This window comes from Ictalurus furcatus, chromosome 22 (genome assembly GCF_023375685.1).
Source record: "Ictalurus furcatus strain D&B chromosome 22, Billie_1.0, whole genome shotgun sequence".
Taxonomy (NCBI): domain Eukaryota; kingdom Metazoa; phylum Chordata; class Actinopteri; order Siluriformes; family Ictaluridae; genus Ictalurus; species Ictalurus furcatus.
Genome location: NC_071276.1, coordinates 13,120,590 through 13,148,384, shown reverse-complemented (window position 1 = coordinate 13,148,384; position 27,795 = coordinate 13,120,590). Strand labels below are relative to the sequence as shown.

The following is a 27,795-nucleotide window of genomic DNA, read 5'->3' as shown; positions in this document are numbered from 1 at the left end:
TGTCCATCTCTAAATATTCTCCTTCGCACATATTTTCATGTTTAAATTAATATTTAAAACTGCTTACACATTAGCAGAGTGATGATGTTCATGGGCGAGTAGGCTGTGGAACAGCTTTATACAAAACTTTAGGCCACCTTGTTGGTAATTAGCAAGTCTAAGGTACATCTTCACATTGCACTCAGGACTTGATCTGTCCCATTTGTTTATCTTTCTCCATGTACATGTACATGTGATTCGAACATAAACTATCAAGCAAACATTTTTGAACACCTCATCTAACAAGGTACAAAATCCAAACAAGTTAGTTCCTGACTTGCGTTATAGCAGCTATACAGCCATCGTTCTTTCTTGGGGAGGGGGGGGGGCAACCCTCACCACTATGCACTAGCAATATAAACATCTTGTTAAATAATTAGTCAAGACAATATTTCTGTTTTTCTCTTGTTAGTGAGTCATAAGCCAACTATTGGTGCAAATCCACCATAAAAATGATATATATGTATGCAGTCCACCATTTGTCACTCAGTTTATAAATAACTAAGAATTTATTATACAGTGCATATGATTAAATGCTTATTTAGCCAGACTGGGCACATCTATTCATTTTCCTGGCAAACAAGCATTTGGTCACTTTTAAAAATTCAGTCATGGCATAATTTCCAATGATGTTTCTCCCTTTTTCCTCCTGTAGATTGATAGTCATACAGTGAATAAGCAGGAATAGTGTCTCTATGTTTTATGTAGTAGTTATTCAAGTGCAAATGTTGTCGAATCAACAACTTTCTTGAATCCATTTGTATTGAGAAACAAGTCGAGCGGGTTTTTTTTGTGCAGTCCTAATACCAAATACCATGTTTCATATTTACAAATCCTATTTGTCCATGTTTTTGACGACTGTAAGCTCTGTTAGAAAGATGGCGATACCCTAAAAACTGCGGCAGCTTTCCATAGCACCCTGATGTCATCATTATCATGTCAGAAAAGTATTTTCTGCAGATGTGACTATGGCCTGTGTGAGATCTGCATGGATTTTTTTTTTCTTTGCTGCATACATACTTTGTTATGTATTTAATCTTATTGTCAGCCTGATTAGTGCCATTTATTAATAAATACCTATACTATATACACTTCCTTTCCATAGCTGTGTAAGTCTGTTATCTTAGCATAGTATCTGTAATGCTCTTCAGTTACTTTAGTGTCATGGGTTATAACCCCTTACGTGTTGAATGCACTCTATACTATAGTATGTGTTTTGGCTTTGAGAAATAAAGTGAGCAGTAAATCTGACTGTCCTGTATATTATGTTGCTCCACTGTTGCCACACGTCTGCTGCAACTTGGTACAATAGCGGATAGTAACTTTCTTAGACAGTAAGTTGTTCTGTGCGTTAGGGTGAAATGTTTCTGCTGAAGTGTTCTCCTGTCAATGAATAACAAGGTAGTAAATATATCGGCTCAATCTGACAGTTATGGCAGAGTGTTAATGCAGTCTTTTGCTGGATTTATATGTGTCTTGATGTTGCAAGAAAGCCAAATCAGAATTTTATTACACCAGCATTAATAAATTTTTATATTTAGACAATTAACAACTGAAGGGTTACATTCATATCGGCTTTTGAAGTCACTGTAAGCGTAGATAAAGTGGTAGAGAAAGGTTTAAAAGTTTACCCTGTCATAGTACTAAATTAACAGCTCACAAAAATGTCGAGATCAGTGACTTTGGAGCCAATGATGAAAGATAAGTTGTCTAGCAGTACTTTGTGTTACGGGGTGGACAGGGTAGGGTTTGTGGGGTATTAATTATCTTTAGCCTGTAAATTTTAAGATTTGGCACCAGTTCAAAGGCTGTGTGTAAGCAAAAGAAGTGAGCTTTGAAGTTGTACTTCAGTATGTCAGCAGAAGTGGGTGCATGGCATCATTTCGCTTCATTGTCAACGTTACCAATGGTTTTTGTGGAAAATGAAATGGTATGCAGGACTAAGACAAGGCACTTGCTGAACACCAGCCTCGTTTGGATAAATGGACACTTGTTGCCATTCCCAGGAATACATCTACCACCATTTATGTCTTGGTTTGGCTTGTAGAACAACAGAGCTCAGTCTTTGTCCAAGACTTTGTTTGGGCAGTCTTTTTTTTTCTGTATTTGCTGGGTTCATTAAATTGCCACCATGACTGTCCTTTCAGCTGAAGAACAAGTTTATGAAGAAGTTGCCCAGGGATGCCGAAGCCTCCAATGTGCTAGTCGGGGAAGTGGACTTCCTGGATGCACCCTTTGTGGCCTTTGTGAGGCTGCAGCAGGCTGTCATGCTGGGAGCACTAACAGAAGTGCCAGTTCCAACCAGGTATGACCTAAACCATACTTCACAAATCTGAACTCACCAAATATTTTGTTATCTAAAACCCTTGGCTGCTCATGGAGACAGACTTTGATTAAGCTCAAGTGTCAGGTCATGAATAATTTGATTAGCTGCATATAGATTAGAGATCAGAGAAAACTTTGTAGGTCACCATGAACAGGTCTGGGCCTCCATGATCTAAGTAAATGCTTATTTATGTATTTATTTATTTATGAAAGTGTCAAATAGTTTCACTTCATCTACCATTTCGAATTATTCTGAGATGCACGGTATATTACAATTTTTCCATACAGGTTCCTTTTTATTCTTCTCGGCCCCAAAGGCAAAGCCAAGTCATATCATGAAATTGGTAGAGCCATTGCCACCCTTATGTCTGATGAGGTATGAGAAATAAGAAATGTTCAGCCTACACCCTATATCTATTTTGCTTTATTATGATTTTTAGCCTTTAGATACTGACCAACATGTTCATTATGAAGGTTTTCCATGATATTGCGTACAAAGCCAAGGACAGACAAGATCTGCTTGCTGGCATCGACGAGTTCTTGGATGAGGTCATTGTCCTCCCTCCTGGCGAATGGGACCCTGCCATCAGGATAGAACCTCCAAAGTCCCTCCCATCTTCAGACAAAAGGTCCAGATTCGATTAAGATTGGCATGTCATCTATCTATATGTTGTTGTTTTTTTTTTATAGATCATTATGATTTCATTAGATTTCCTGCTACTTTTTCATAATGATCAAAAATGAGTAGATAAGTTTGTAGGCCTTCCTTTTAAGATTCATGTGTCTATCACCAAAGAGGCTAATGCTTCATATCCTATTTGCGGTGCAGTTAGTGACTTTCATATAGAGTAGCCAGTAGCATTCGGTCAAAGAGGAAAAGGAGCAGGGCAGCAGTTAAATAAATTTCTCATCTGTGCAGGACAGGTGAGTGCATGCTGATGCCTTGACCTGCTAGTAATTTATTTGAAAGGATTTTGGATAGCTTAGAAGACATTGAAAACAAAAACATTAACTCTGTTGTTCAGTGGGATGTTTATGTATATAAGTGTGCTGATTTGCAAAAAAATGACGTACATAGTTGCTAATCACATAAATCATCTTCACCCCAACGCATTCATACCTTGGACACTAATATGACTTATGGAAATTGTACAAAATCTGTTTTTTCTTTAGTATTTGTCTAGTCTTAGGGCACTTTTGCACTTTTTTCAGAGTTCAGTCAGAGGAAAATTGATACTTATGGTTTGTTTGTTACTGCATGTTGAAATTAGGTGAATGAAAAAAGTTCAAAACCTTTGCTAAAAGCATCTATGAAGCACGAAATTGCCCACAGAGCCAGCGTTAAATAAATAATTTTATTTTAAAAATGTGATTATATAAGTTACTGTTTACAATGTGTTCTGTATTGCATTCAGCTATTTATTTATTTTCGGTCACTTCTTGTTCCAAATACCCAGAACACATGGCATTTCTTTAGAGCTATGGTGCTGTCCTTTGGCACAGTATGTTTGGTTCACTTCCTCCAGTTGATCAAATTTGAATCACTTTGTCACTATCAAACTGTTCACTTGGAATCGGACTAAGAGTACCTCACTCAGATGCTCTTGAAAAGGTTATTTTGGTGTTCTCACTTGCCCAAAAGATCTGCACATCCAAAAGGTGCCGTTTATTTAGCATGGCTTGAAAAAGCCAAAAGTATCAGCTTGGCTCTGGTTAGGACTCAGTGAACAGCCTAATAAATGTGAAAGTGTCCTTAAAGCACTGGCTAAGTGGGGACACTGTTCATACTGACTGTCCTATTCAGCGTCTTCTGTCTGCTTGTGTCTGTTTTCCAGGAAGAACATGTACGCTGGAGGTGACAACGCACAGATGAATGGAGACACGCCTCATGATGGAGGCCACGGTGGTGGAGGACACGCCGTCGGTGATGAGCTGAAAAAGACAGGGCGGTGAGTTATTAAGTTCCTCTCTTTTCTATTATGTTTCCCTCAGGTCAGCAGTTCTATGAATAGCAACTCAAAAGGGAACAACCATTGTAAAGTGCCAGTGTCTTGTGAGGTTAAGAGATCTGAGAAACAGGAAGACTCCAGGCTGATTTCTCAAACCCATTTTAAAAGAGTTGAAATGGTTTCACTTGCATAATATCGATGATGTGGCTGACACTGTACAAAATATTACTTTATTTTATCATTGGAACGTCACCTCTGACATTCTCATATAGTCCAAGAACAGAATTTGTCTGAAGACCAGGTTTGAGTGCTTTGTAATATTAAATAGATATTAGTATAAACCGATTGTGTAGAATATGAAAGCATTGGTGTGCTATTATAATATACATAATGGTATTTGTAAACTTAAGTTCAATACTTATGTTAAATTTATGCGGGGAACGTTATGAAGCAATGTAAAAGCTTGAGACAACGTAAAACAAGAAAGACTAATATGATGAAAAGAATGGTATAAATGAGATGATTATAAGCATTCAAGTAAACATCTAGCATAAACTTCTGGTCTATTCTGCATGAATAATCTTAAAATTGTGGACAATTAATAATCAATTAATAGTGCCACATTTTTGCGTTGAATTTTAGCTTTGAATGACATTTCATTGTTTTTAAGAGTGTTTACAGGACAAAAGCACTGAGCTGATATCACATAAAAAGCCTTTAGTTCAGCAGGTCAGAGTCATACATAAATGAAACACACCACTTTTTCAACAAACAAACTTCACCTTATGTATTTATGTAGTTATGCCTGGGGTCATAATAGCGATGTGTGCAATTTTCGGTAATATCTCTTCACTAGGCATGCAGCACAACTCTGAATATGGCCTTGTGTTTACATTTTGTAGATCACTGAGCTCTGGTTTCCTAGTGTATTTTTTTAAGAATATAAGAGTTTTGTTTAAACTGCCGACTGTAGCATATAAGCCTGTGATATGACTCAAACTGTTTTGTATTCTTTTTATTCAGTTTTTGTGGAGGCCTTATACTTGACATTAAAAGGAAAGCCCCGTTCTTTGCCAGTGATTTCTATGATGCACTACACATCCAATCGCTGTCTGCCATCTTGTTCATCTATTTGGGAACAGTTACCAATGCAATCACTTTTGGTGGTCTGCTGGGAGATGCCACGGACAACATGCAGGTAAAACACATTATACTACTTGTAGTATTTTTGTTCTACTTTTAATGATAGTTTATTACTATACTACAGTCTACTATATAGACTGTACTGCCATCATTGAGTGTAACTGTATAGAATAAAACACTATAATGTAATGTGTATTATACAAATTCAAGCCTGATATTCAGATTATGGGTTATAATTTATTAAACATTCGATTTAACTACATATACAATATAAATAAGTCGATATTTTAAAAACTAAAACTAACACTTACTATGATTTGCAAAGTGATCTAATGATTGCTTAACTACCGTGCCCTCAACCAATAGAAGTCATGGTCGAACAATTTCCTGTTCCTAGTCACCCAGGTGTACTAAAAAAAAATAAAATATCAATGGGAATATACTTCAAATATATTTTTTTTGTATGAATTCATAGGGGTGCCAATAAGTGTTGCACACCTATATTTAACAAATATATGTTTTTGGATAAAGCTGTGTTTTGTTTGCAATTGTTTGATATCCATGAGAGCAGAGTATTTTTGTGAATTTTTTTAACAAAATATCACAGCCTTCTTTGCTCATGTTTATCAAGGGTGCCAGTATTAGTGGAGGGCACTGTATAAGAGACCTCCACCAAGGGCATTTATTACTGATAAACAGAACAATGAAGCTTGCCTTCATCAGTAACTGGACCATACATACCCACACACACACACACACACACACACACACACACACACACACACACCCCAGATAACACCACACATAACCAACTGCGCATGATGACCTCATGTCAGGACAGAAAGATCCTCACTAGCCTCTAACACTGACTAGCACACATACCTACACGCAACCTTACTGGGTCAAGGTAAGCTGGTGTGCAAGGCAAATTAGTCTAGCCTCTGCTGCATGGCTTTGCATTGGTAACCCTCACCTCACTGGCTCTGTGCAGGGTGTGCTGGAAAGTTTTCTGGGCACAGCCGTGACTGGAGCTGTCTTCTGCCTCTTAGCTGGACAGCCCCTCACCATCCTCAGCAGTACAGGGCCAGTACTTGTGTTTGAGAGACTCCTCTTCAACTTCAGCAGGTTTTTATTCTCTTTTATATACACACACACAGCATAACAATGACCCCTAATAGGACATACTGTATATACACTGCCAGTCAAAAGTTAGGACACACCTGCTCATAGAAGCTTTTTAAAAAATATATTTTTTAAAATTAAAATAACAATGATTGAATAATTAATGCTATAATGAATACATCTAAAATTATGGAATTACCAAGAAAACAAAAAAATAATATTATATATTTAAAATTCATATTCATGATGGAGCTTTGCCCGCCAGGAGGCTTTTGTTAAATTTCCCAAATTGTTGGCTGCTTCTATCTCCTAAGTTCAAATGGAAAAATACTTGTTTGTGGAAAGAGTTTAATTTTAAGTAAAAACGTCTCGTTAAAAATGCTTATTGTTTCAGAAATATATTTACACATGGGCATTAACTTCACCATTCAACCATAAGCCTTTTATATGGCAGTGGTTTTTTGCCCTATTTTTTTTGTTTTGTTTTGTTTTGTTTTTTTTTGATAAAATGGCATACATTACACTATGTACACGCCACATTTGCTTTAGGCTTAAATAAGTGAATATATAGTATTGTAAATAGTATTGTGAATATTTAAAATTTTTGCTTAATTTTAGCACTGACATTCAAATGTATACATATACATATATATATACATATATATATATATATGTGTGTGTGTGTGTGTGTGTGTGTGTGTGTGTGTGTGTGTGTGTCTGTATTACCTCTTTATTCATAGTGTGAATTTTAAAATGGCTTAATAGGCACATTGTGACATCAGCTGTTTAAAAGTGCTTAAAGGGACTTTTGGAGTATATTAATATACATTATGTATTTTACCTTTACTTATGAGCTTGTATTAAACACTGTATTAAATAATGTGTTATTATAGTCCCAATTTGTAATTCTTCTTTAAGTCACATAATCAATATTGTTTACTGTTAAAACAATCTCTGTTGTTGCAGAGATAACGAGTTTAATTACCTGGAGTTCCGGTTGTGGATTGGCCTGTGGTCAGCCTTCTTCCTCCTGCTGTTGGTGGCCACAGACGCCAGTTTCCTGGTGCAATACTTCACGCGCTTCACAGAAGAGGGCTTTTCCTCACTCATCAGCTTCATCTTCATCTATGACTCCTTCAAGAAGATGCTGAAGCTTGCCCACCACTACCCCATCAACTCTGACTACATAGTCGACCACGTCACGCAGTATGACTGCATGTGCATGTCACCCACTATAGGTAGGGAATAGTATGTCTAGATCCAACATTAATGAAAATCTGGGCTTAGATATTTAGGCCATGTTGTGTCACATCAGGTCAGGTAAATGTGACATATTGGGTCCTGTAACGACATCATGTTATGCTATTTATGCTGTCTTGTCATATCATGTCATGCCACCATGTTACGTTGTCGTCATTCCAGCATGTCCTCTGGGGATGCAAACATTACTTATGACAGCATGAATGCATATATTGCTTATTCATTTAACAGTAGAAGTGATATAAACAAGAATCATATGTTAGTTTATGTTTTAATTTTTACGACATTTGGCGGACGCCCTTATCCAGAGCGACTTACATTTATTTCATTTATAGGGCCTTTCCCAAGGGCCCAACAATGACAGTTTGGCAGTACTGGGATTTGAGCTCATGACCGTCCAATTAGTAGTCCAACATCTTAACCACTGAGCTACCACTGCCCTAAAAAAATATGTAAAAATATAATAAAATAAAAAAATATGTAAAAAAACCCCAAAAAAAACCAAAACAATTTTGAGCAATTCAAACTAAGTGGAAGGAAAGTTAACATGTAACTCCAGGTACTGTATGACGAGAAAGGTATTTAGACATTTGCAAAACCAGTTGAGGCACAAGGCCATTCTGAGTGGAAGACTTAAGACATTATAAAGAAGAAATCTGCAGAATCTGTTGACTGCCAGGTTCAGCAGGGGGGAGCTTTTATCCTGTAGGTATATCAGTTTTGACAAGGCTGAAATTCAGATGAGACTTCCTCTAGGAAGACATTTTGGAAAGGCAGGCTGATATCTTCTGAGAGACTTGGGATGCGGATGGAGGTAAAGAGAAGTACAATTGTGTGTCATCAGCATAGCAGTGATATGAGACCTGACCACTGACCCCTGGTAGCTTAGTATACAGTGAGAACATGAGCAGACCAAGTACTTACCCCTGAGGGACTCCAGTAGTGAAGCGATGAAACCGAACTTCTTCAAGCCACAAGAGCATTAATGAGGTCAGGCACGGATGTTGAGCGAGGAGACCTGGGGTGCAGTTGTGTTCCAATTCATGAGGGCTCTGTGCAGGCCACTTGAGTTCATCCACCCAAACTTGGCAAACTATGTCTTTATAAACCTTGCTTTGTGGGAAATTGTAATGGGGGTGGCCCACATGCCGAAATGTCCTTGGGCTAGACAATGAACCCCAAGTTGCTCCTGATGGCAAGCTAGCACCTTGCATGGCAGCTCTGCTACTATCAGTGTGTGTGAATGGGTGAATGAGACACAGTGCTATAAAGCACTTTGTAGAACCGCTAAGGTTAAAAAAGCACTATATAAGTGCAGACCATTAATGCTACAACGTAGAAAGACATCATGTACCATTGCGTGCGTCCAACTTTGTAGCAACAATTCGGGGAAGAATCACATATGGGTGTGGGGGTCAGGTGTCCACATACTTTTTCTCATATATTGTACTGTATGTGGTATGATCAATATACTAGGTATGATGAGAACTAGAAACAGAGCGTAGCTCCCAATCCCAAATTCAGCATGAAAGGAAATGAGGATCTAGTGAGTCCCATTGGCAAAAGCTGCAGACAAATCAAGGAATGTGAAGACATGGAGTTCTGTGTTAATGACTTTAAGGAAGGCTACTTCTGTAGAATGCATGGCCTTGTAATCAGACTGATGGGCATTCAGGTAGTCAGTTAGTTGAATTATGAATTGTCTGAGGACTCCAAGTTCCTGGGAAGGAAGGAAGGAAAGAGCTCTGTAGGTAACAACATTCTGCAAGTTGAGTGTGGGTTTCTTAAGCAGATGTATGACTTAAAGATGGAAGGAACTAGACCATTTAATAGCAGTGTATAGATCATAACAGTCACGTTTGCTGGAGATTCATGACAGAATTAATAATTCATGTATGAATTGTAGAGTTAAAACCTTAATTAGTAGGTTAATATGCTCCAGTAAGTGTTTGAAAAGTTTTTGTGTGTTTGTGTGTGTGTGTGTTGTTTTTTTTTTATATAATTGTGATCTTGCTATATTCAATCTACCCCAGTAAATAAGTAGTGCAAGTAGTGATAGGGGCTGAGAAAGAGAGCTAAAATGTCTGTTCCATTTTTGTCTGCACGTATGCACTGATGCATATTACAGTAATTGCTTTGTGAATCAAATCTGATTTAGCACAAACTGGCCTTTTTGTTACCCTAGGTTGCTACTGGCCTATTATTGTATGCCCTAGAAATACAGTACAAACTAGAGGACATAGTATGTGTCTTATATACTTTTGATATATAAGATTGCACTATGCGTTTGTGCTTATGCTTTTAGAGATAACACATTTTTTTAAACAAATTGCTATGTTTAGGATTATGTAAACCACTTGATTCTGTTTCATGCTGCCTGCTGATGATCACAAATGACTCAGGGACTTTCAGATCAATTTCAACAAGTTCATCTTTTCTGTTATTCATATGGTGTATGAATGATTAATTCCAGCATTAACGTTTAATCAACCTTTTCAGCTAATTTCTTATCAAGAATAGGAATCCCAAAAGTAGCACGCTACTTTTAAGTAGTAGTATGCTGTTCTTTTGGGCTGGCTGATGATTAGTAACCGAGATTTCTGGGGAAAAACCTTTGCAATCTGAAAATATATATTAAAACAGTGACATTGGGGGCACTATGTAGCATGACTAGCCATTTTAAGGTAGTGTAGAAAGCTTTTATCCAACTATTGTCCAGTTGAGATAATAAAACTTGAATGTGTTCACTGTACCAGAGCATAGCAGCATCATGCACCTATTCACTGTACTGTGAACAGTCATCTCTGCTTCATATGTAACAGCTGATGCATGTGTTTGTTGTGATAGGCCGGCAATGCAGATCGGATGTGACAGGGTTAATTTCTCCCTGCATGGGTAGGTCGCCAGGGGGTTAGTATACTCATCCGCCACCTACTACCTTCCTCCGAGGGGTTATATCCGCCCCTACCCCTAAGCACACTGCAAGTACACTGGGAGAAACAAGAACTCGGTGGAAATTAGATGAGGCTACTAATAAAAGATTAACATTGGTGGAGGGGAGTCAAGCATGTCCCAGCGTTCACCATGCAATGGCCCAGATGTGCTGTGTTGCTCACCACCAGCTGAACAATATTACGGTTGATATATTACAATTATATTGAAATTCATTGCATTTGGGATATGCCAATATTAAAACCAACTGGTGAACTGTAATGTGTCATGCATAAGGATTGACCTGCGTTAATTTGACCAAACATTTATAAAATAAATAAATAAAATTACACCAATGCCATGTTGTTGTCTAAACACCTACAGAAAATTGATCTGGAACTCCTGTGATTAATAAAAATACTCAAAAAAACCCATAATTTACCTTTGTGATCTCTGTGATTTTTGCAGTACCAGAATCTCTAAGGCCAAACAATATATTGTGCAGCCTGACAATACATGCAGTCATCCATTTAAAATCCTCTAGTTTTGTATTGCATGTTCTTATGTATGGGTCAGTGTTTTATGTGTTCTTTTTATGTTTTATTTGCTCATTTGTAAGTCGCTTTGGATAAAAGCGTCTGCTAAATGAATAAATGTAAATAAATGTAAATGCATTTCTTTCAGTAAACAGCTCAAACGTGCTCACTGATTCACCAGAGGAGACCTCTATGTGGTTCTACAACTACACCGATCTAGTAAGTTGCCAAATTTCAAAATATCAACTGCTTTCCTATGTGTGGGGTATTGCTAAGGAACTAACAGATTGCCGGCTTCCTTTTGATAGTTTGAACAATCTATACGTCTTTGAGGAAGACTAATCCACGACCACAACCTTTTTATCTGCCTGAAATCACATACCACTGTTTCAATATTGCCCCAGATTCAATTGAAATTTGATTCGTTATCCTTCCCCCTTAGCCATAATTAACTACCACTGTCATATTATCTCTTAGTAATAATACTGAAAATGGTCACAATGGGTTCTTTGAGCTTGTGCCCTCAATCAGAGGTCACTGAAACATAATGACCAAAGGCAATCTCTTTGTTGAAATCATTCATTGTTGACTAGGGGACAAATGTGTTCCTATGGGTATAAAATCAGAATGCCTTTAGTATTAAAATTAAGTGACATCACAACACTTTGAGATGTTTAAAGCCAGATCCAAGCACAGAGTAAGTAACAGCCCTCCATTTAAAGGTAATTTGAACTGGTGCCATAAACTCCAACACAGAACAGAGGAGTTTGCTACTGTGGATTCTTGAAGTCTAAGCAAACCACATGTAACTGAAGCTTCTCTTTTCTTTCTAAAAGCCCTTAAATACTACCTGGTCCTCTCTGACAAAGAAGGAATGTCTGAAGTATGGCGGAGAGTTGGTGGGACAGGCCTGTAACTATGTGCCTGACATCACCCTCATGTCCTTCATCCTGTTTTTTGGCACCTACACCTGCTCTATGTGTCTGAAAAAGTTCAAGTTCAGTCCATTTTTCCCCACCACGGTAAGCAACTCTTCTTTCTGATTCTCCTTCCTCAACCCTTCATCAACCCAGATGCTCTGTTTCCAGTTTAGCCTCAGGCTTGGGAGAGTTACTTTAAAAATTTATTCCATTACGGTTCCAAATGACTTCATGAAAAATGTAATCAGTAATGTAATCTAAAAGTATCACAATATGAAAGCAATGTAATCTGATTACATTTGCATTACTTCATGGCGACATATGTAAATAAAGCCAAGAGAAAAGCAATATGATCTAAAATACTTTTATTTAGAGCTTAGTTTAAGCTTAAAACATGTTCAATGCTTGTATTTGTTTTAATAAAAATAAATAAATAAAAGATCACTGTCCCTGATGCAGGTAACATTACATCACAAAAGCTAGGGTGAACATATTCTGGTTTTCCAAAGGGGGTGGGGGGGGGGAGGGGGGATGGTAATACAAAGCAATTGATAACATGAAATTTAAAATGACCTTATATGGCCATGGGCATTGTTTTGACTCAGGATAGCTGTCGTTTGCTACTATTGTCATTGACGTCGTACACAACGGCGCTTCACCTTCACGCATTCGCTGAGAGTAGGTTAATGGTTGAGAGGCAAAAATTTGGCCAATAGTTGTTGCAAGCCTTTTATAATTGACCAATTGTTGTGCGAGAAGGTGGGAATTACAGAGTTGGATCATTATGAATTGGACAAGGGTCAACTAGATAGCTGAAATTGTTTTGATTCTTTTTCCCAGGTGAGGAAACTCATCAGTGACTTCGCCATCATCTTGGCCATCCTAATTTTCTGCTGTGTTGATGCTTTGGTAGGAGTCAACACACCAAAGCTAATTGTGCCAACCGAATTTAAGGTGAGTCTTTTCCTCAGGTATATGCCAAAAATGTCCACCTACAATTCCAAAATTTTTGCAGAATTTCATAACCAAGCACTGAATGGTGGTGGTCCATATGGACTGAATCTTCTATCACATTTTCTTCTATCTTTTACAGTAATGATTTTTTTTCATCTAAAAATAACTGCAGAAAGAATTTTTTAACCCAGACGTAATCTGAAAATTGAAATCATATAAACACAAGGAAATAAATCAGAGAGTAATTTTACATGGAAAAAGATTATAGTGACTAATCAGCAGGTGTGATGCTATAAACCAGTCCAGTGGCAGGGCAAAAAATATCCAATGTTCTTAATATTCTGTTATTAAATATCCAATTATTGTTACATTTTCCTAGTCAGCTGTCTTAATTTATTATTTATGTCTTAATCTATTGGAATGTAGAGCTGAGAGGTAGCTGCACACGGTGCCCAATTAATGCTGCACAGATCTGCGCTTACAAGTTTTGATACAGGGGGTAAAAAAACTTTATAAAGCAGTGAAAAATTGTGCTTTCTGGAGCCCTACACCTGTATGTGCAACAGTTTTAAATCAGTTGCCTATGTAGTTGGGTTTGGTAGTTGTGAGCTGTACAGAAAATGGTATTTGAAAAGCTCTACCATTTGATACATTTTTACAACTGGATGGAATGACAAAAATGTCCTTGACTTTATTATTAGACATGATAATAATATCAACCACTTTCTTATTCCTCAGCCAACAAGCCCACATCGTGGCTGGTTTGTGGCACCGTTTGGAGGCAACCCCTGGTGGGTTTACCTGGCATCAGCCATTCCTGCCCTGCTGGTCACCATTCTGCTATTCATGGACCAGCAGATCACAGCTGTCATAGTCAACCGGAAGGAGCATAAGCTGAAGGTAGCGCATGCTGAGAGATGGATTAGCACGCTCGCTTTGAGCACCCCAGGAACCCAGGAAAGACCTCCATCACAGCTAGGATTGCACTCTGTGCCAGTTCCTCTATATTTATCTCCTGTGAACATCGTGGAGCTTTTATTTGGCTCCGGTTTTATTTTTAGGAAGTGAATAAAGACTTTGATGTAACAAAATAGCTTCCTTTGAGCAAGGCAGGTGAATCAGAGCTGATTGAAAGCATAGAAATTGGGGCATTTTTTGTTTTTTTTACAATTTGGAACAATGTCCCAGATTTTCCATTGTATGCTGCTTCTATTTATGACATGACGCCCAAAAATCATAGTTATTTTCCTCCACTTATAGCAGGCCTATGCTTTTAACCATCTTCTTTGTTGCTCTCAGTTAGAATAGTTGTTGAGGAGCCCAACAAGGAAGCAATTGTGAAGTGGCTAAAAAACAATCCATCCATTTGCCTTTGGGCAACGTAACATGATACTTGCCTTGTGACTATGTTCTCTATGCAGTACCAAAGCTACGGAAGTGGTTTTACTGCTGTTTTAAGAGTGTAGAGGGTGTGAATCAGGTTACACACGTGCAGTTTTGAGTGTGGATTACCATAAAGGCCTTGAAGTAACTTTTATTGTAAAACCTGTTATTGCACCAGTAACTCAAGAGCTGTTGACTGAAAGTTTCTAAGTCTCTTTGATGGTATACTGATCTGTGTATGATTCTGCAGGGCATTCAGAAGCAGTAGGCCTCACAACATGGCTCTTTTTAACCTCATATCCATGGTTTCTCTGTTGTAGAAAGGTGCAGGCTACCATCTGGACCTGTTCTGGGTCGCTATATTGATTGCACTGTGCTCCTTCATGGGTCTGCCTTGGTACGTGGCTGCTACCGTCATCTCCATTGCCCACATAGACAGTCTGAAGATGGAGACAGAGACCTCAGCCCCAGGAGAGCAACCTAAATTTCTGGGAGTCAGGTAAGTTTCAGCAACTAAATCTCCACATGGCAGATTCATGGGAGTTAGACTGTGGTAGCTCTATTTCAGATTGCATTGTGGTGATGTTGATGCGTACAGTATATTATGTTTGAAAATTCAATTTAAATTGAATACAGGTTGTACTGTACAATCAGTGTCTGCTCTCTGTGGGCAAGCAAAGCTGTGTTTGTTTATCAGTTTAATGTTAAAGTACATGTAGTGATAACAACAGGGTGATTTTCTTTGCTGCTACATGCTGGCATTAAGCTCAGTGGGGCACTTGTTTTGAGAGACCTGCTTATTTGGTTAAACTTCAGGAAGGCTGTATTGATGCAGCTGTAAGCTACACAAACAAATAGGTTTTTTAGAAAATACAACCTAAGAAGCTAAAGTATCAGAAATACACTAATAATTTTTTTTAATGACATTTGAATTTGTTATAATGGCAATGGAGTGTGTTTTTAAGTTAGCAAGAGCACCAAGATGGGTTGTATGATTCTTTTGCAGGGAGCAGAGGGTAACTGGTGTATTTGTGTTCCTTCTCACTGGACTCTCTGTCTTCATGTCTCCCATTCTTAAGGTAAACCAACTTTTCTCACAGGAACTGTAAACAAATTAAGTTAGGTATCACAAATACACATTGTACATGGTGAAAAATTAGAAAGTGGATACGTTTGCTTTGAATGATTGTGTTTTGGGCTTCAGAACATGGGATTTAAAATGGTTGAAGTGCATAGTGGCTTAATTTTGAGGAATTCGGGTAAATCATATATAACAAATTTTGATCTATATTGTAGTCCCCCTGAATCAGAGGCTCACAACTTACTGGATAGTTGTCATTTCTTGGCCAGTTGTGTGTGGTTCCAGCACTATTCCATGCATAATGGAACTAGCAAAAGGTCTAATGTTGATTCTAGATAATAACTCAGCCCAAGGCTGTAACCACTGGACCATCATTTTCTCTTAAAGAATGGGTATAAACAGTGAAAAGTTTGCTGTGTCCCTCTCTGCAGTTCATCCCCATGCCTGTCCTCTATGGAGTCTTCCTCTATATGGGTGTGGCCTCGCTCAATGGAGTGCAGGTGAGTCAGTCACGTGTCGGTCCATCTTTCATCTTTCTTTCTCCAGATTTCCCACCACCCATGTCTTAACTTTCCTAATATCTTTCATAACAAAGTTTCCCATAATGGTTTATTTTGTTGCTCATTCAGTTCATGGACCGCCTGAAGCTGCTTCTGATGCCTGCCAAGCACCAGCCAGACCTGATCTACTTGCGGCATGTGCCACTGCGAAAAGTTCACCTCTTCACCTTTGTCCAGCTGCTGTGCCTGGCTCTGCTTTGGATCCTCAAGTCCACCGTGGCTGCCATCATCTTCCCTGTCATGGTGAGTTCACATGGTTCACAGATGTCACTGTGCTTGCTTCAGAATGGCACTAAACGTTAGAGGTGATTTTCAGTGCAAATTATGCCAAGTAGTAGTTTAGAAAAGGATTCACAGAATGCACCATTTCCAACAATAGAGTAGACTACGGCTCATTTGTGTTTGGGAATCTGACTGTTAGTGTTTATTTCCATAAAATTCTTCCAAAAAGTTGTCATTTGCACATTTGCAACAGATAGATTTGCAAGAGCTAATATACATATATATATATATATATATATATATATATATATATATATATATATATATATATATATATATATATATATATATATATATATATACATATATGCAGCCTTACAGGCACATGCAAATGTGATAGTCTGTTATGCTTTTTAACGAAAAATGTAGTAGTGGTAAAGCAATGTATCTTGTGAACTATCTCAAAGATTATAACTTCTAAGCACCCTCAGTAAATACTGTATAGTCCAGTGGCATTGACTTCCAACCTCACTGAATACACAGACCTTGAATTGTATCATTAACTCTTTGCAGTTTGTCTAGCTGTCCCTGGTCAGTGTGGAAGATGCCATCATTTTTCTTCTTTATTATGTTTTGTATTCATCTTCATGAAGGTGACAGTATAGCAGTTATATTATATATAGTTATTTTTTTATTAGACATATGTATATTATATGCTTGGGAATAACCTCAGTGCATTGCGTGTGGATGCTTCATTAAGAGTCCTCAATTATGGAAAATTTGACTTTCTGGCCACAAAATATAAAACAGTGCCTCTGTATCATCGCCTTTGGGTAGCTTCCTAAGTATATGTGTGTACAAGAGTGTTGTGGAAAGCTTTGTTGAATCTTGGGGTAGATTTTTGAAAGCAGATCCCTTCTGTTTTACCTGAGTGTGGTAGCTGTGTTTTGGCCTGTAAGAGCAGTTGTTGCCAGCAAGATAAACAAGACTAGCTAGATGTGTACTGAGTGTGGACCCTGATTCTCTGGTGGAAACTGCATCTAAAAATAGCACTAAGCACAATCAGGGCCTTAAGAGAAAATATCAAAAAAAATATGAGCATACTTTCTCATTACACAAGGAGAGGATGGTGAAGGAGGCAGAGAAGATCTCAGTTTCCAAATAGCACAATTTAGTTGATTCTTGGGTGTGTCAAGATTCAAAATTAGACACTACCTACATAACAGTACACCGTTTGGAAGGGTTACACTAAGGAAGCCCACGCACAAGGAAAAGCATATGATACAGACCGTAAAATATGGTTCTGGATTATTGATGCTTGTGGGCTGTTTTGTAGTTAGTGGTTCAGGGGCGTAATGAATTCTGCTAATTACCAGGATATTGCAGCCCAAAACCTTATTGCCCCTGCTAGGAGATGAAGATCTGGCCTTAGATGGATCTTTTAACGTGATAATAACCACATCCACATAAAATGCTGTGTTCATGGTGTATTGTAAACAGTAATTTGTATGTTGTAATAACGTCATTTCCCACTTCAGCTCATTTGATGTGCAACGTGGAAAAAAAAACATGGACACCTCCACAGAAGTGGAAAAAAAACATGGACACCTCCACAAAAGTGTCTTTTATTTACTCTGTCAGCACGTAAAGCTCACACTTAGTTAGTGACAACTCTGACGTTGATGATCACCTTTTCAAAACAGTGATTAATATGGCAAATATTATAGAGTTAACCAAGTGTTGGTTCTATATTTTAACTGATCTGAAGCCGATACTGCTATAAACTGATTTAAAAGTGGAGAAGATGTACTTTACTATGTGCACAGAGTACGGCCATGTTGATTTGACATCGCTCCGTAAATAGGGAAGGAACTGGCAGTTGAGAAGACTACCCCAAGTTGAGTTGGAATTGCAAGTTGAAGTGTCTCCAAACTTGATAAATTGCACTAAAATACCACATCTTACATCTACAAGTGTCTCCAAAGTTGATACATTGCACTAAAATGCAACATCTTACATCTACAAGTGTTTCCAAAGTTGATGTTACAGAAAGAGCTAACTTTTGTTTCTCTGCTAACTTTTAGCAAGATAATATAATATTTGAAATAATGTACCGTAAAAAGTAGAAAACAATGCACTATTTCAATGTTTTAAGCCAATAATTCTAGAGTCGACTGTCTGGACTGAAAGTAATGATGTGTGTCTGGTTGTGCACTGTGATTGGCCAGATCCTAGCTTTGGTGGCTGTGAGGAAGGCTATGGACTATATCTTCTCTCAACATGACCTCAGCTTCCTGGATGATGTTATACCAGAAAAGGACAAAAAGAAGAAAGAAGATGAGAAGAAAAAGAAGAAGACAAGAGAAAGCATAGACAGTGACATAGAGGAGGTAATATTTTTTTATCTGTGCTATTATTATGTATTGTTACATACATTGAAGATTGTGTTATTATTCACTGTTTAAATAAAGTAGTGGTGGTCCAGTGATCAGTCATTGAAGGTTAAGCTAACCAGGTGGTAATGCCTGCATTGTTCAGCACCAGATGATATTGCTCCTTATACCACAGTTCTGTTGAATTCTCAAATCTGGTTGGTCAGAAGCTATTAATTAATTAATTAATTAATTAATTTTCTGTAACATCATCTATAGTAGTGCTAGCTACAAGCTAAATCACAGGTATATATTAAGGCATTCATTCCAATGTTATTGTTTCTATAGTAACAGCTCATTCAGAGTGAACACACAATCTAAGCCTAATAATAAATTAAATCCAAACATTAAATGTAATGTAATATAATAGGATAAAGAGTGTGTGTCATTCTTTAATTTAAAAAATGATAGTAAATAAAATGACTGTAGTATAAAAGGAACAAAACATGTTGGGACATGTTATAATGTATATCACCACTCCACTATTGATTATTTTCCCACAGCGCCATGACCCATCGTGTTTTATTCCTTACTTCACTTGTTTTAAAGGCATCCTTGGTATATTCCCTACCCTAACTACTCAGTGAACCCCTTTCCCTTCCTGCAGTCTGATTACCCATTCAACGAGAAGGTTCCCAGCATTAAAATCCCCATGGATATGATGGAGCAGGAGCCTTTTTTAGGGGATAAGTCCTCTGAGCGTGAGTAGAAGCAGAGCTTCTCAGCTAGTCTCCAACCTCTCGTTCACGTGTTCCTGTCTCTTCTTATGAGTGCGGTGCATGCTGTTACTAACATCTTGTCTCTTATCAGCAATGATCATCATCATAATAATCTTCTCGTCATAAGCTGAATATTAGATTTGGTTTGGTTTGATCCCTTTTCTCTCTTGAATTACTGATTCTCTGTTTCAGTTGCATGCTTTTACTTTTGAAAATTTAAACACTTCTCATGTGTAACAATATGAGTAGGTCTTATTTTGCTATACACTATGGAGACTGAATGATCAGGGTTTTTTTAATGGATTATGGTAGAACATTGGTGAGAGATGGTCGATTCAGAAGGTTGCTTGTGTTTGCATATGCATGTAAATGGCTCCAAGTTGATATGCATGAATGAACTACTGGATAGATTTTATATGTGATATTTCTTGCTTATGTGCAACTAATTAATGATGCTTTGGGCATGCTTGAGTTCAGTGTGACTTCATTTCCTTTGTGTCTAATCAGCTGAAGTAATATTTTACATTTTTGTGTCATGTTCACGCTATGGTGCGTGAGTGTGAGTTTTTGTAACCCTGCCCACTTTTTTCTCCTGCAGGAGACAAGTCATTCCTTGATCGGTACACGTCGTGTTAAAAGAAGGCGGTACTATGAGGACAGTCCGATATCGAGGTGAGTCGGAAGGTGTTTGTGGTCAGAGAGGAGTGGAGCATCTGTGTCCATGTGTGGGGGAATATCTGTTTGAATATGGTGTATTTAAATTTGTGGGTGTGGGTCTTAGTGTGGGATTATCACATGGTTCTAGTGGTAGTAAGGCAGAGGCATGCGTGACCAGTGGGGTTTGAGATGGTCTGAGCCAGGCTGAATGAGGGCGGGTAGTAGGTGGGGAGCAAAGGATTCTGTGTAGGTGTGATGGATACGGCCTGAATAGTTAGCCTAGACCTCAGTGTTCAAGGCCACAGTTTATGGCAAGTAGAGTTTTGTACATAATAAATAATAACTATAAAGTGAGTTGCTTATTGACTTGAATGTCCTAATAAAATCATATTAATTTACTTTTTTTTTTTCAGTCCAGAGAGAATACCACTAAATGTGCCTCAAATTAGAATAGACTACAGTTCAGACAATGAAGACAGTGACTACTTCTGGAGGGGTCGAGGGTCTGAGGTGTAATTATAGCTCCTCCTTCTGTCGGCCTATTTAGCCAATAACAAACCTAAAAAATTATGAATCTGCTTGGATGGAAAGCCGTTTGATCAAGGGATCTTCTAAAGGCATTTCCATCTGTCTACCTGCCTGGATACATTCTACTCTAGAGTACAACATCTGGACTCTCATCTTCATGGATGCCATTTTAAACCTTCATTTTGTTTCACATGATAAAGCTCACTCGTTGTTGCTTACTTCTTAAGAACACTGGCTGACGTAATAATTCCTACTACTATGCAATTCATATGCAAATCATTCTCGTGTTGATCAACTGAAAATGCTGTACAGGGTTTATGACCACGCACGGAGAGAAAACACTCCTCCATTCTTGGCAGATAATTTCTTTCTTTTCTTTTGTATAAGGAATTACCATTTTCCTGTAGCAGGAAAATTAATATTTTGATTTATTTTTTACATTTTTTTGTAGCTCTACCTCTGTAGACAGAAGGAATTGTTTAAAAAAAAAAATACAGAAAAAAAGAATTGAGGTGTTGATTTTTCCTGTTTACTCAGCATGAGTTTTAATGTTAATATCCTGCCTATTGTACCTTCTGAACACAATATTGAACAGAATAATTGAAGTTACACTGTATTATTATAATGGTGAAGAATAATACCTACATGATGTTTTAACCTTTAATCGTGTTGATTTCTGCTTAGCTGTATGACCTTCCATTTAATACAGTATTATGGTGTATTTCTATCCCTTTGAGAGTGATTAAAATCATTTAAAATACAGATTTATTCAAAGAGATCTAAGCTAATCAATTAATAACCAAATATCAGTCTGAATTTCTTTCTTATTTATACATTGCACTATGGTTGTATTACTCTGCAACCGCAATTAACGTCTTCCTGCTTTTCAGTCTAATGACTTTCTAAAGTGACTTAAAAAAGAATCACAGTAATGCATGAAAAAGTCATTTGTAACACTTTCTGTGAAGGTCATATTTATAGTGAACTATAAACACATTCATATCATGTTATAATGCATTCATAACGCATTATACATAATGTTATAATTACTTATAAAAAATATATTACACTTGATAGTTTTTTGAATGCATTGTGCATTATGAATTGTTAACATGATGCATTATAAGCAGAGATGGCACAAAACCATTTTTCCTACTCCGGTACCAATACTATCAGCTGATATCATTGACTATCCAATTTTTTTTTTTTTTTTTTAAACTACTAAGCTTTAAAATGATTTTTAACTAAAGCTTTTTAAAAAATAAAAAATAAAAAAAACAGGAAAAAACACATATCTAAAAACATAACTGCAGTTTTTTTTTATTATTCAGTTAAACTCTTTTACACAATAATCACTTACATTGCAAATATAATAACAATCAGTCCTGTCAAAACAAAGCATATGTAAATGTTTCCGGTTGCAAAAATATCTTTTCCAGTTTCAGTTATCTCCATTTGTTTTCCATTGGCCCATAGTGTATAATAAACCCTGCTTATAATGCATTCTGTGAGTAATATATTAATGCATTATAGCCACTGCAATAAACAATAATGCCATTTCATAAACAATTATAACAATGTGTGTATTGCTCATGCATGCATTATAACATGTTATAAAGGTATTCATAGGTCATTAAACATGTGGCCTTTACAGAAAGTGTTAACTTCACCATCTGTGAAGCCCGTATTCATAAAGCTTTATGACTGTGCATATAATTATTTGTAACTTGCTGAAAAGTCTTTGTAAGTGTTTTTTAAAAGCCAAACATGCCCTGTCATATACCGTATAATAGATACATTTCGTATTCTGACAATGCCACAGCCATCAGTGGCCAGGAGTCCAAGAGATCACAGCAACATTAGTCAATCATGGACAACTGTGAGCTCATGTATGTGGAAGAATATCGTTAGTGATTTCCCCCAAGTTAGTGTTATGCTGAGCAGTAGTTTGAAAAGATGTGGTTGGCTGGCTTCATGTGTCTCAGAGGAAGCACATGTTAGTCTTCACCCTCCCTGGTGACTAGGAGTCATGTGATAGGGGAGAGCTTTCTGCTGGCTGGGAAATGGCCAAGACTAAATGAAGGGGGAAAATTCCTTTATTTAATCCTTTCATTTATTAACATGCAATAATGCCATTGATAATGACCTTTGTACATTGTAATGATTGATTAGTGCATCTTTACACTAATGCACCACTAAGTACTTTAAGTAAAGCAATAGGACAAATATATTATTGTAGGACCAAATTTTCTAAATCGACATATCTGTCACTATAAAAGTCTGAATATTTGTAAATTCTATTCTTCATACCCACGGTGTTAACACTGTGAGCACAAATGTGTATGGTACATGTATTAGCTTGATCTTACCCCAGAACTCTATTCAGGCTATCAAGGAAATGATGAAATGTAAAAAAATGCATTCAAAACACTAAATTACAAAGAATTATAATACACTCTCATGAATACAGGCTGCAAAGAAAGTGTAATCAAGCCTCTTGTTTTCTAGTAACTGTCTGAATTTTATATTGCTTTCTACATTATTCACACATTGTGATCTGTCTTGTAGATGTGAAATATCAATAATGTGATTGCCACTCATTGTTATGTCTGTGGCGAGAGAAAAATCCCAGTGTTTGTATGGTGTGTGTGTGTGTGTGTGTGTGTGTGTGTGTGTGTGTGTGTGTGTGTGCATGTGTGTGTTTGATCCTTCAGCCTTGTTCCTCTACATTCTGTGTAGTTTTTTTTTGTTTTTGTTTTTAAATCTTTTTCACAAAACAAAAAACAAAACAAAAAAAAATCTACAATTCTGTGTAAATTATGTCATACTGAATCACCAAGTTTTAACAATGTACTGTATATCAATGCATTTTTAACTTATATTTTTGGGGGCTTGTGTAATGGAAGAGTGTTGGGTAAATTCCAGATCTTTTAAACAAATCTTATATGAATAGTGGCATGTTTTACAACTACAGTAACATTTTAATTTTTGATAACATTTTAGTGCGCACAGCTAAAGTGATTATTTTAGAATGTCTATTTTTAAAAAGAAATGAATATTAAAAATAAACTGAATTTAATAAATAATACTGGCATTATTATTATTATTTTTTTTTTGCCTCTCTGTATTTTACCATGTTTTATATGTTCACATTTTACAACAATGTTATAAATACTTATTAAAAACTGCAGCTTTTTTATTCAGTTAAACGCTTACACAAAAATCATTACATTGCAAATATAATAAATATAAAATAAATGTCACTTGGGCATGTTTTACAGCAATAAATTAAGGATAATATTTACTTTGATGCTTTATCAGATTTACAAATCTCTGTTACCAAATAATTAGAAGTTAAAAAAAATAAATAAATAAATAAATAAAAAGATGGATTAATCTGGGCATAACAGAAAGCATTATAGATTATTTCTCATGCTTGAATAGTCGCTCTTTATTTTAATCAGTAAAAGACAGTAAAAGGATTAAACTGACCACATGAATTCAGTTCAGCATAAACCACAGGATTTGAAGCCAACATAACTGCTGATTAACAAAACTCTTAATTAATACATTAGAATGTATTCAATTATAATGTATATTATATGTTATTTATTTGAATCTGCAGACAACATAAGACTTAATGTATGTGTCCTTCTGTCTGTATGTCATTAAAGAAACCAACATATTGTGTGGTAAGAGACACTTTTCAGACAAAAACCATAATGATATAAAGTCTCCAGAAGAACTGTGGCTGGTTCTGCAAGGTGCGCAATAAAACTTACAGCTCATTTCCTTATAAAACTGCACTAATTCTATGTGAGACTACCTTTTTTTTTTTTTTTTTTTTTTTTTTTTAAAAAGCAAAGGGTCGTCACACGAAATATTGCCTTTGTTTAATTTATTACTGTTTATTGATCTTTATCTTTATTTTAATGGAGAAACATTTCATTTCATTGTTTGTGAAATATCTTTGACAACAACAACAACAACAACAACAACAACAATAATAATAATAATAGTAATAATAATAATAATAATAACTATATTTATATAAATGTGAAACTTGTAATTTCTCATTTTAAATCTTTGCCTTTACATTTCAAAATGATACAATAGTGCCATCTAGTGCCATCATATTGCACAATAACACTAACATCTTGTCTTATTACCCAGAGCAGAGATAATGTTGAAGAAATAAATATCATGCTGTGGATTACTTATATTAAAGAGGAACTGAAGAAATCTTGAAAGAACAGTTTACTAAAATATAAATTATATGGAATTTGAATAACCATTTAAGCTTCCTCATATTGATCTTAAACCTTTTATTATCATTGATTAATATTAATATATTTTCTTACGCATTTTTTAAAAAATATTTATAATTAATGTAAACTATGATTGATGAAATGTTCAAATGATTAAAGCTTGGAACATAAAGCTATAGTACATTAAGTTATTAAAAAAATGACCTATAATTATTTACACATTTTGTAACTTGCCCTAATCTTTCTCACAAAACGGCAACAGCTCATCATTCCAACCATCACTGTATATACTGATGACACCAAAAGTGGCATGAAGTTGTGGCGGGGAGTCGCACTGTATTCATGATTAATTATGATAACGTATGTGCCAATAAGCATACACTACATATAGCATTGTATTCACCACATACACAGTATTATTATTGTCGACACTTCAGAATATTAGAACTACCCCTGCTTCCTTATTATGCCTTTCTAGAAAAGGTAAGTGCACACCTCCAAACTGAAATTCCTTAAACTTTAAAAACATGACACTCTGTCTGATATACTGTAATATCATGACAATATTAATGAAAATGTAATCCTTGCTTGAAAATATTATTTTGACTAATTGTACATTTCTACTTAAATGGAATAGAAGAAATTACATACATCATTATTTTTAAAATTATTATTACAACATAATAAAGTGATTTCACACATAATCCTTTTAATGTAAGACTAAATAACTTTAAAGATAAATCACCATTGAATTACCTACAACTCAGTGATACAGCTTTAAAGATGGCAACAGCAAGTACAATTTATGTATTTATTTATTTTTTTTAAATGCTCAAGTGCATTTATGCACTATTAAGCTTTATTTGTTTAGATCTGTTCATCACAACAAGTCTTTCTCACATATTAACCTGAAAATCTGATTTGTAGATATTTTTCAATTAATTTTTTTTCATAGCACAGGCAAATCACTCTATAGGCAGTCAGTCTCTGGCAACAGAAATCTATAGTATTAGTCTGTCTGTGGTGAAAAAAAAAAAATCTAATAATTGCCTTTTGTAGTTAGAACAACCTGTAAGCTCATGTCATAATCCTTGCTGGGGCAGAACAAAATAGAGTATAATTAAATGTTTTCTATTCATGATATCCAAGTTCAGGATCTGTCATGGAAACTGTAAGAAGCAGTAAGTGTTCAAGCTGCAGCGGCATTCTCATACTTAACGACGGCCTCTGTCTGTGAAAGGCAACAAGAAATGTAAATTAATGAACAGCAACATGGCCTTAGCTCTTACTTCTGATGATTTTGGTGGTCTTGACAGTTCTGTAATTGCTGCTGAAATGATGAGACGCAATATCTTCCATGCAGTGCATTTAATAGCTATGTTTGTGAAAATCCTACAATAGCTATGCTTGGTCACTCACTCTCTAATCTGCTTCCTAGTTCACAGATTAATCAAAATATCACACTATGGTGTAATATTCACACTTATGTTATTCAGGCCAAGTTCATTGCAATGCATTGCAAAATTAATTGCTTTTCAACAACCGCTAATTTCTATTAAATAGCTGATAAGCACATAAAACTCATGGCTTAACCTTTCCTTAAATCAGTGACTAACCCTTATTAAAGCTCTATTTGGACGGGATTCAATTCCATCTTATCCAGGTGCTTTGCTGGAATTTTATTTCTGTCCAGATCGGCTATGTCTGCTTTTCTCTTTCCTCCCCTGAAAAAGTTATCTATTCTTGTTTGACCAACTCTGTGGGTGACTGATATTTTTTGGCCCATCAGGATAGACCTGCCTCTGATTTTACAGGCAGATGCTGCCTCTTGCTTTGCAATTTATGACTGCTAATAATTTCTGTATTTAGTCACCCAGCGCACATATCCACTTCCTATATTGCAAAACAACAAATGCTTTAGAGTCTCTGAACAAAAGGGCGTCTTATAATGGTGTCTCTATACTGTCAACACTGAGCCCATTAACAGGCGAAAGAAAAAATCAATCAAAGAGCATAATCCTGATTAAAGGAGCAGATAAAAGGGGCTGGTAAAATATCAACTAAACATATTCCACAATATCATGCTTCATTTTAAAGTTTTTTTTTTTTTTGTTTGTTTGTTTGTTTACTAATAAATGAATGGTTACATTATACCTAAATTTAAATGCCACCAAATAAATAAATATGATCATATGACCATCTGTGAAACAACAAATGAAGGAGACATGTAAAAAAGTTTTTACAAATGTCACCCAGTGAAACTGATCCCATTCAAATAGGACTATAGAATATGTTTTGGTTCCATTATCTATTCCAATAAGAAAGCAAAAGAGTGCCCACCAGTTTTTGCACAGGCGAATACTGGAAGCAGCACTTGGTGGTCAGCAATTGGCTATCCATGCCTGGCTCTTGGGCTCATCTCCCTGGAACTCAAGCTGAATCCTGAAAACACTGAAAAATCATATAAAAGAGTTGGGTTTACATGTAACAAGAACCAGGCTAATCAGATACAGTCCCCTATGAAAGTATTGAAATGGCAAGGTCAGGTCTTTGTTTTTGCTATACATTGAAGACATTTGGGTTTGAGATCAAAAGATGAATTTGAAATGACAGATCAGAACAGAAAAGAACAATTTCCTCATATTTTCATCTAGATGTGTTAATCAATGTAGAACATGGCACCTTGTTTGAACTCACCAATTTTTATAATTAAATGATCAAAAATATTGGAACATGTGACTGACAGGTGTTTCTTGCTGCCCAGGT

At 36.3% G+C, this 27,795-nt stretch overlaps 1 protein-coding gene across 6 annotated transcripts in view; it reads left to right on the top strand.

Moving 5' to 3' along the window:
• slc4a4a (solute carrier family 4 member 4a) overlaps positions 1 to 24,591 on the top strand; it is a 66,473-nt gene extending 41,882 nt beyond the window's left edge. For 5 of the 6 annotated variants that reach the window (XM_053653839.1, XM_053653837.1, XM_053653835.1 and 2 more), the window contains 19 exons: positions 2,187 to 2,344; positions 2,653 to 2,740; positions 2,839 to 2,993; positions 4,200 to 4,313; positions 5,337 to 5,511; positions 6,448 to 6,581; positions 7,545 to 7,816; positions 11,454 to 11,524; positions 12,142 to 12,327; positions 13,066 to 13,179; positions 13,918 to 14,079; positions 14,883 to 15,061; positions 15,569 to 15,641; positions 16,075 to 16,143; positions 16,273 to 16,446; positions 18,654 to 18,815; positions 19,465 to 19,558; positions 20,175 to 20,248; positions 20,647 to 24,591. In XM_053653839.1, the coding sequence (XP_053509814.1) occupies positions 2,187 to 2,344; positions 2,653 to 2,740; positions 2,839 to 2,993; positions 4,200 to 4,313; positions 5,337 to 5,511; positions 6,448 to 6,581; positions 7,545 to 7,816; positions 11,454 to 11,524; positions 12,142 to 12,327; positions 13,066 to 13,179; positions 13,918 to 14,079; positions 14,883 to 15,061; positions 15,569 to 15,641; positions 16,075 to 16,143; positions 16,273 to 16,446; positions 18,654 to 18,815; positions 19,465 to 19,558; positions 20,175 to 20,212 (2,418 nt within the window). In that variant the 3' untranslated portion in view covers positions 20,213 to 20,248; positions 20,647 to 24,591. Of the gene's footprint in view, positions 1 to 2,186; positions 2,345 to 2,652; positions 2,741 to 2,838; positions 2,994 to 4,199; positions 4,314 to 5,336; positions 5,512 to 6,447; positions 6,582 to 7,544; positions 7,817 to 11,453; positions 11,525 to 12,141; positions 12,328 to 13,065; positions 13,180 to 13,917; positions 14,080 to 14,882; positions 15,062 to 15,568; positions 15,642 to 16,074; positions 16,144 to 16,272; positions 16,447 to 18,653; positions 18,816 to 19,406; positions 19,559 to 20,174; positions 20,249 to 20,646 lie in introns of those variants that run through there. The other variant, XM_053653838.1, reaches the window with a different exon arrangement.
• The last annotated feature ends 3,204 nt before the right edge of the window (positions 24,592 to 27,795 follow it).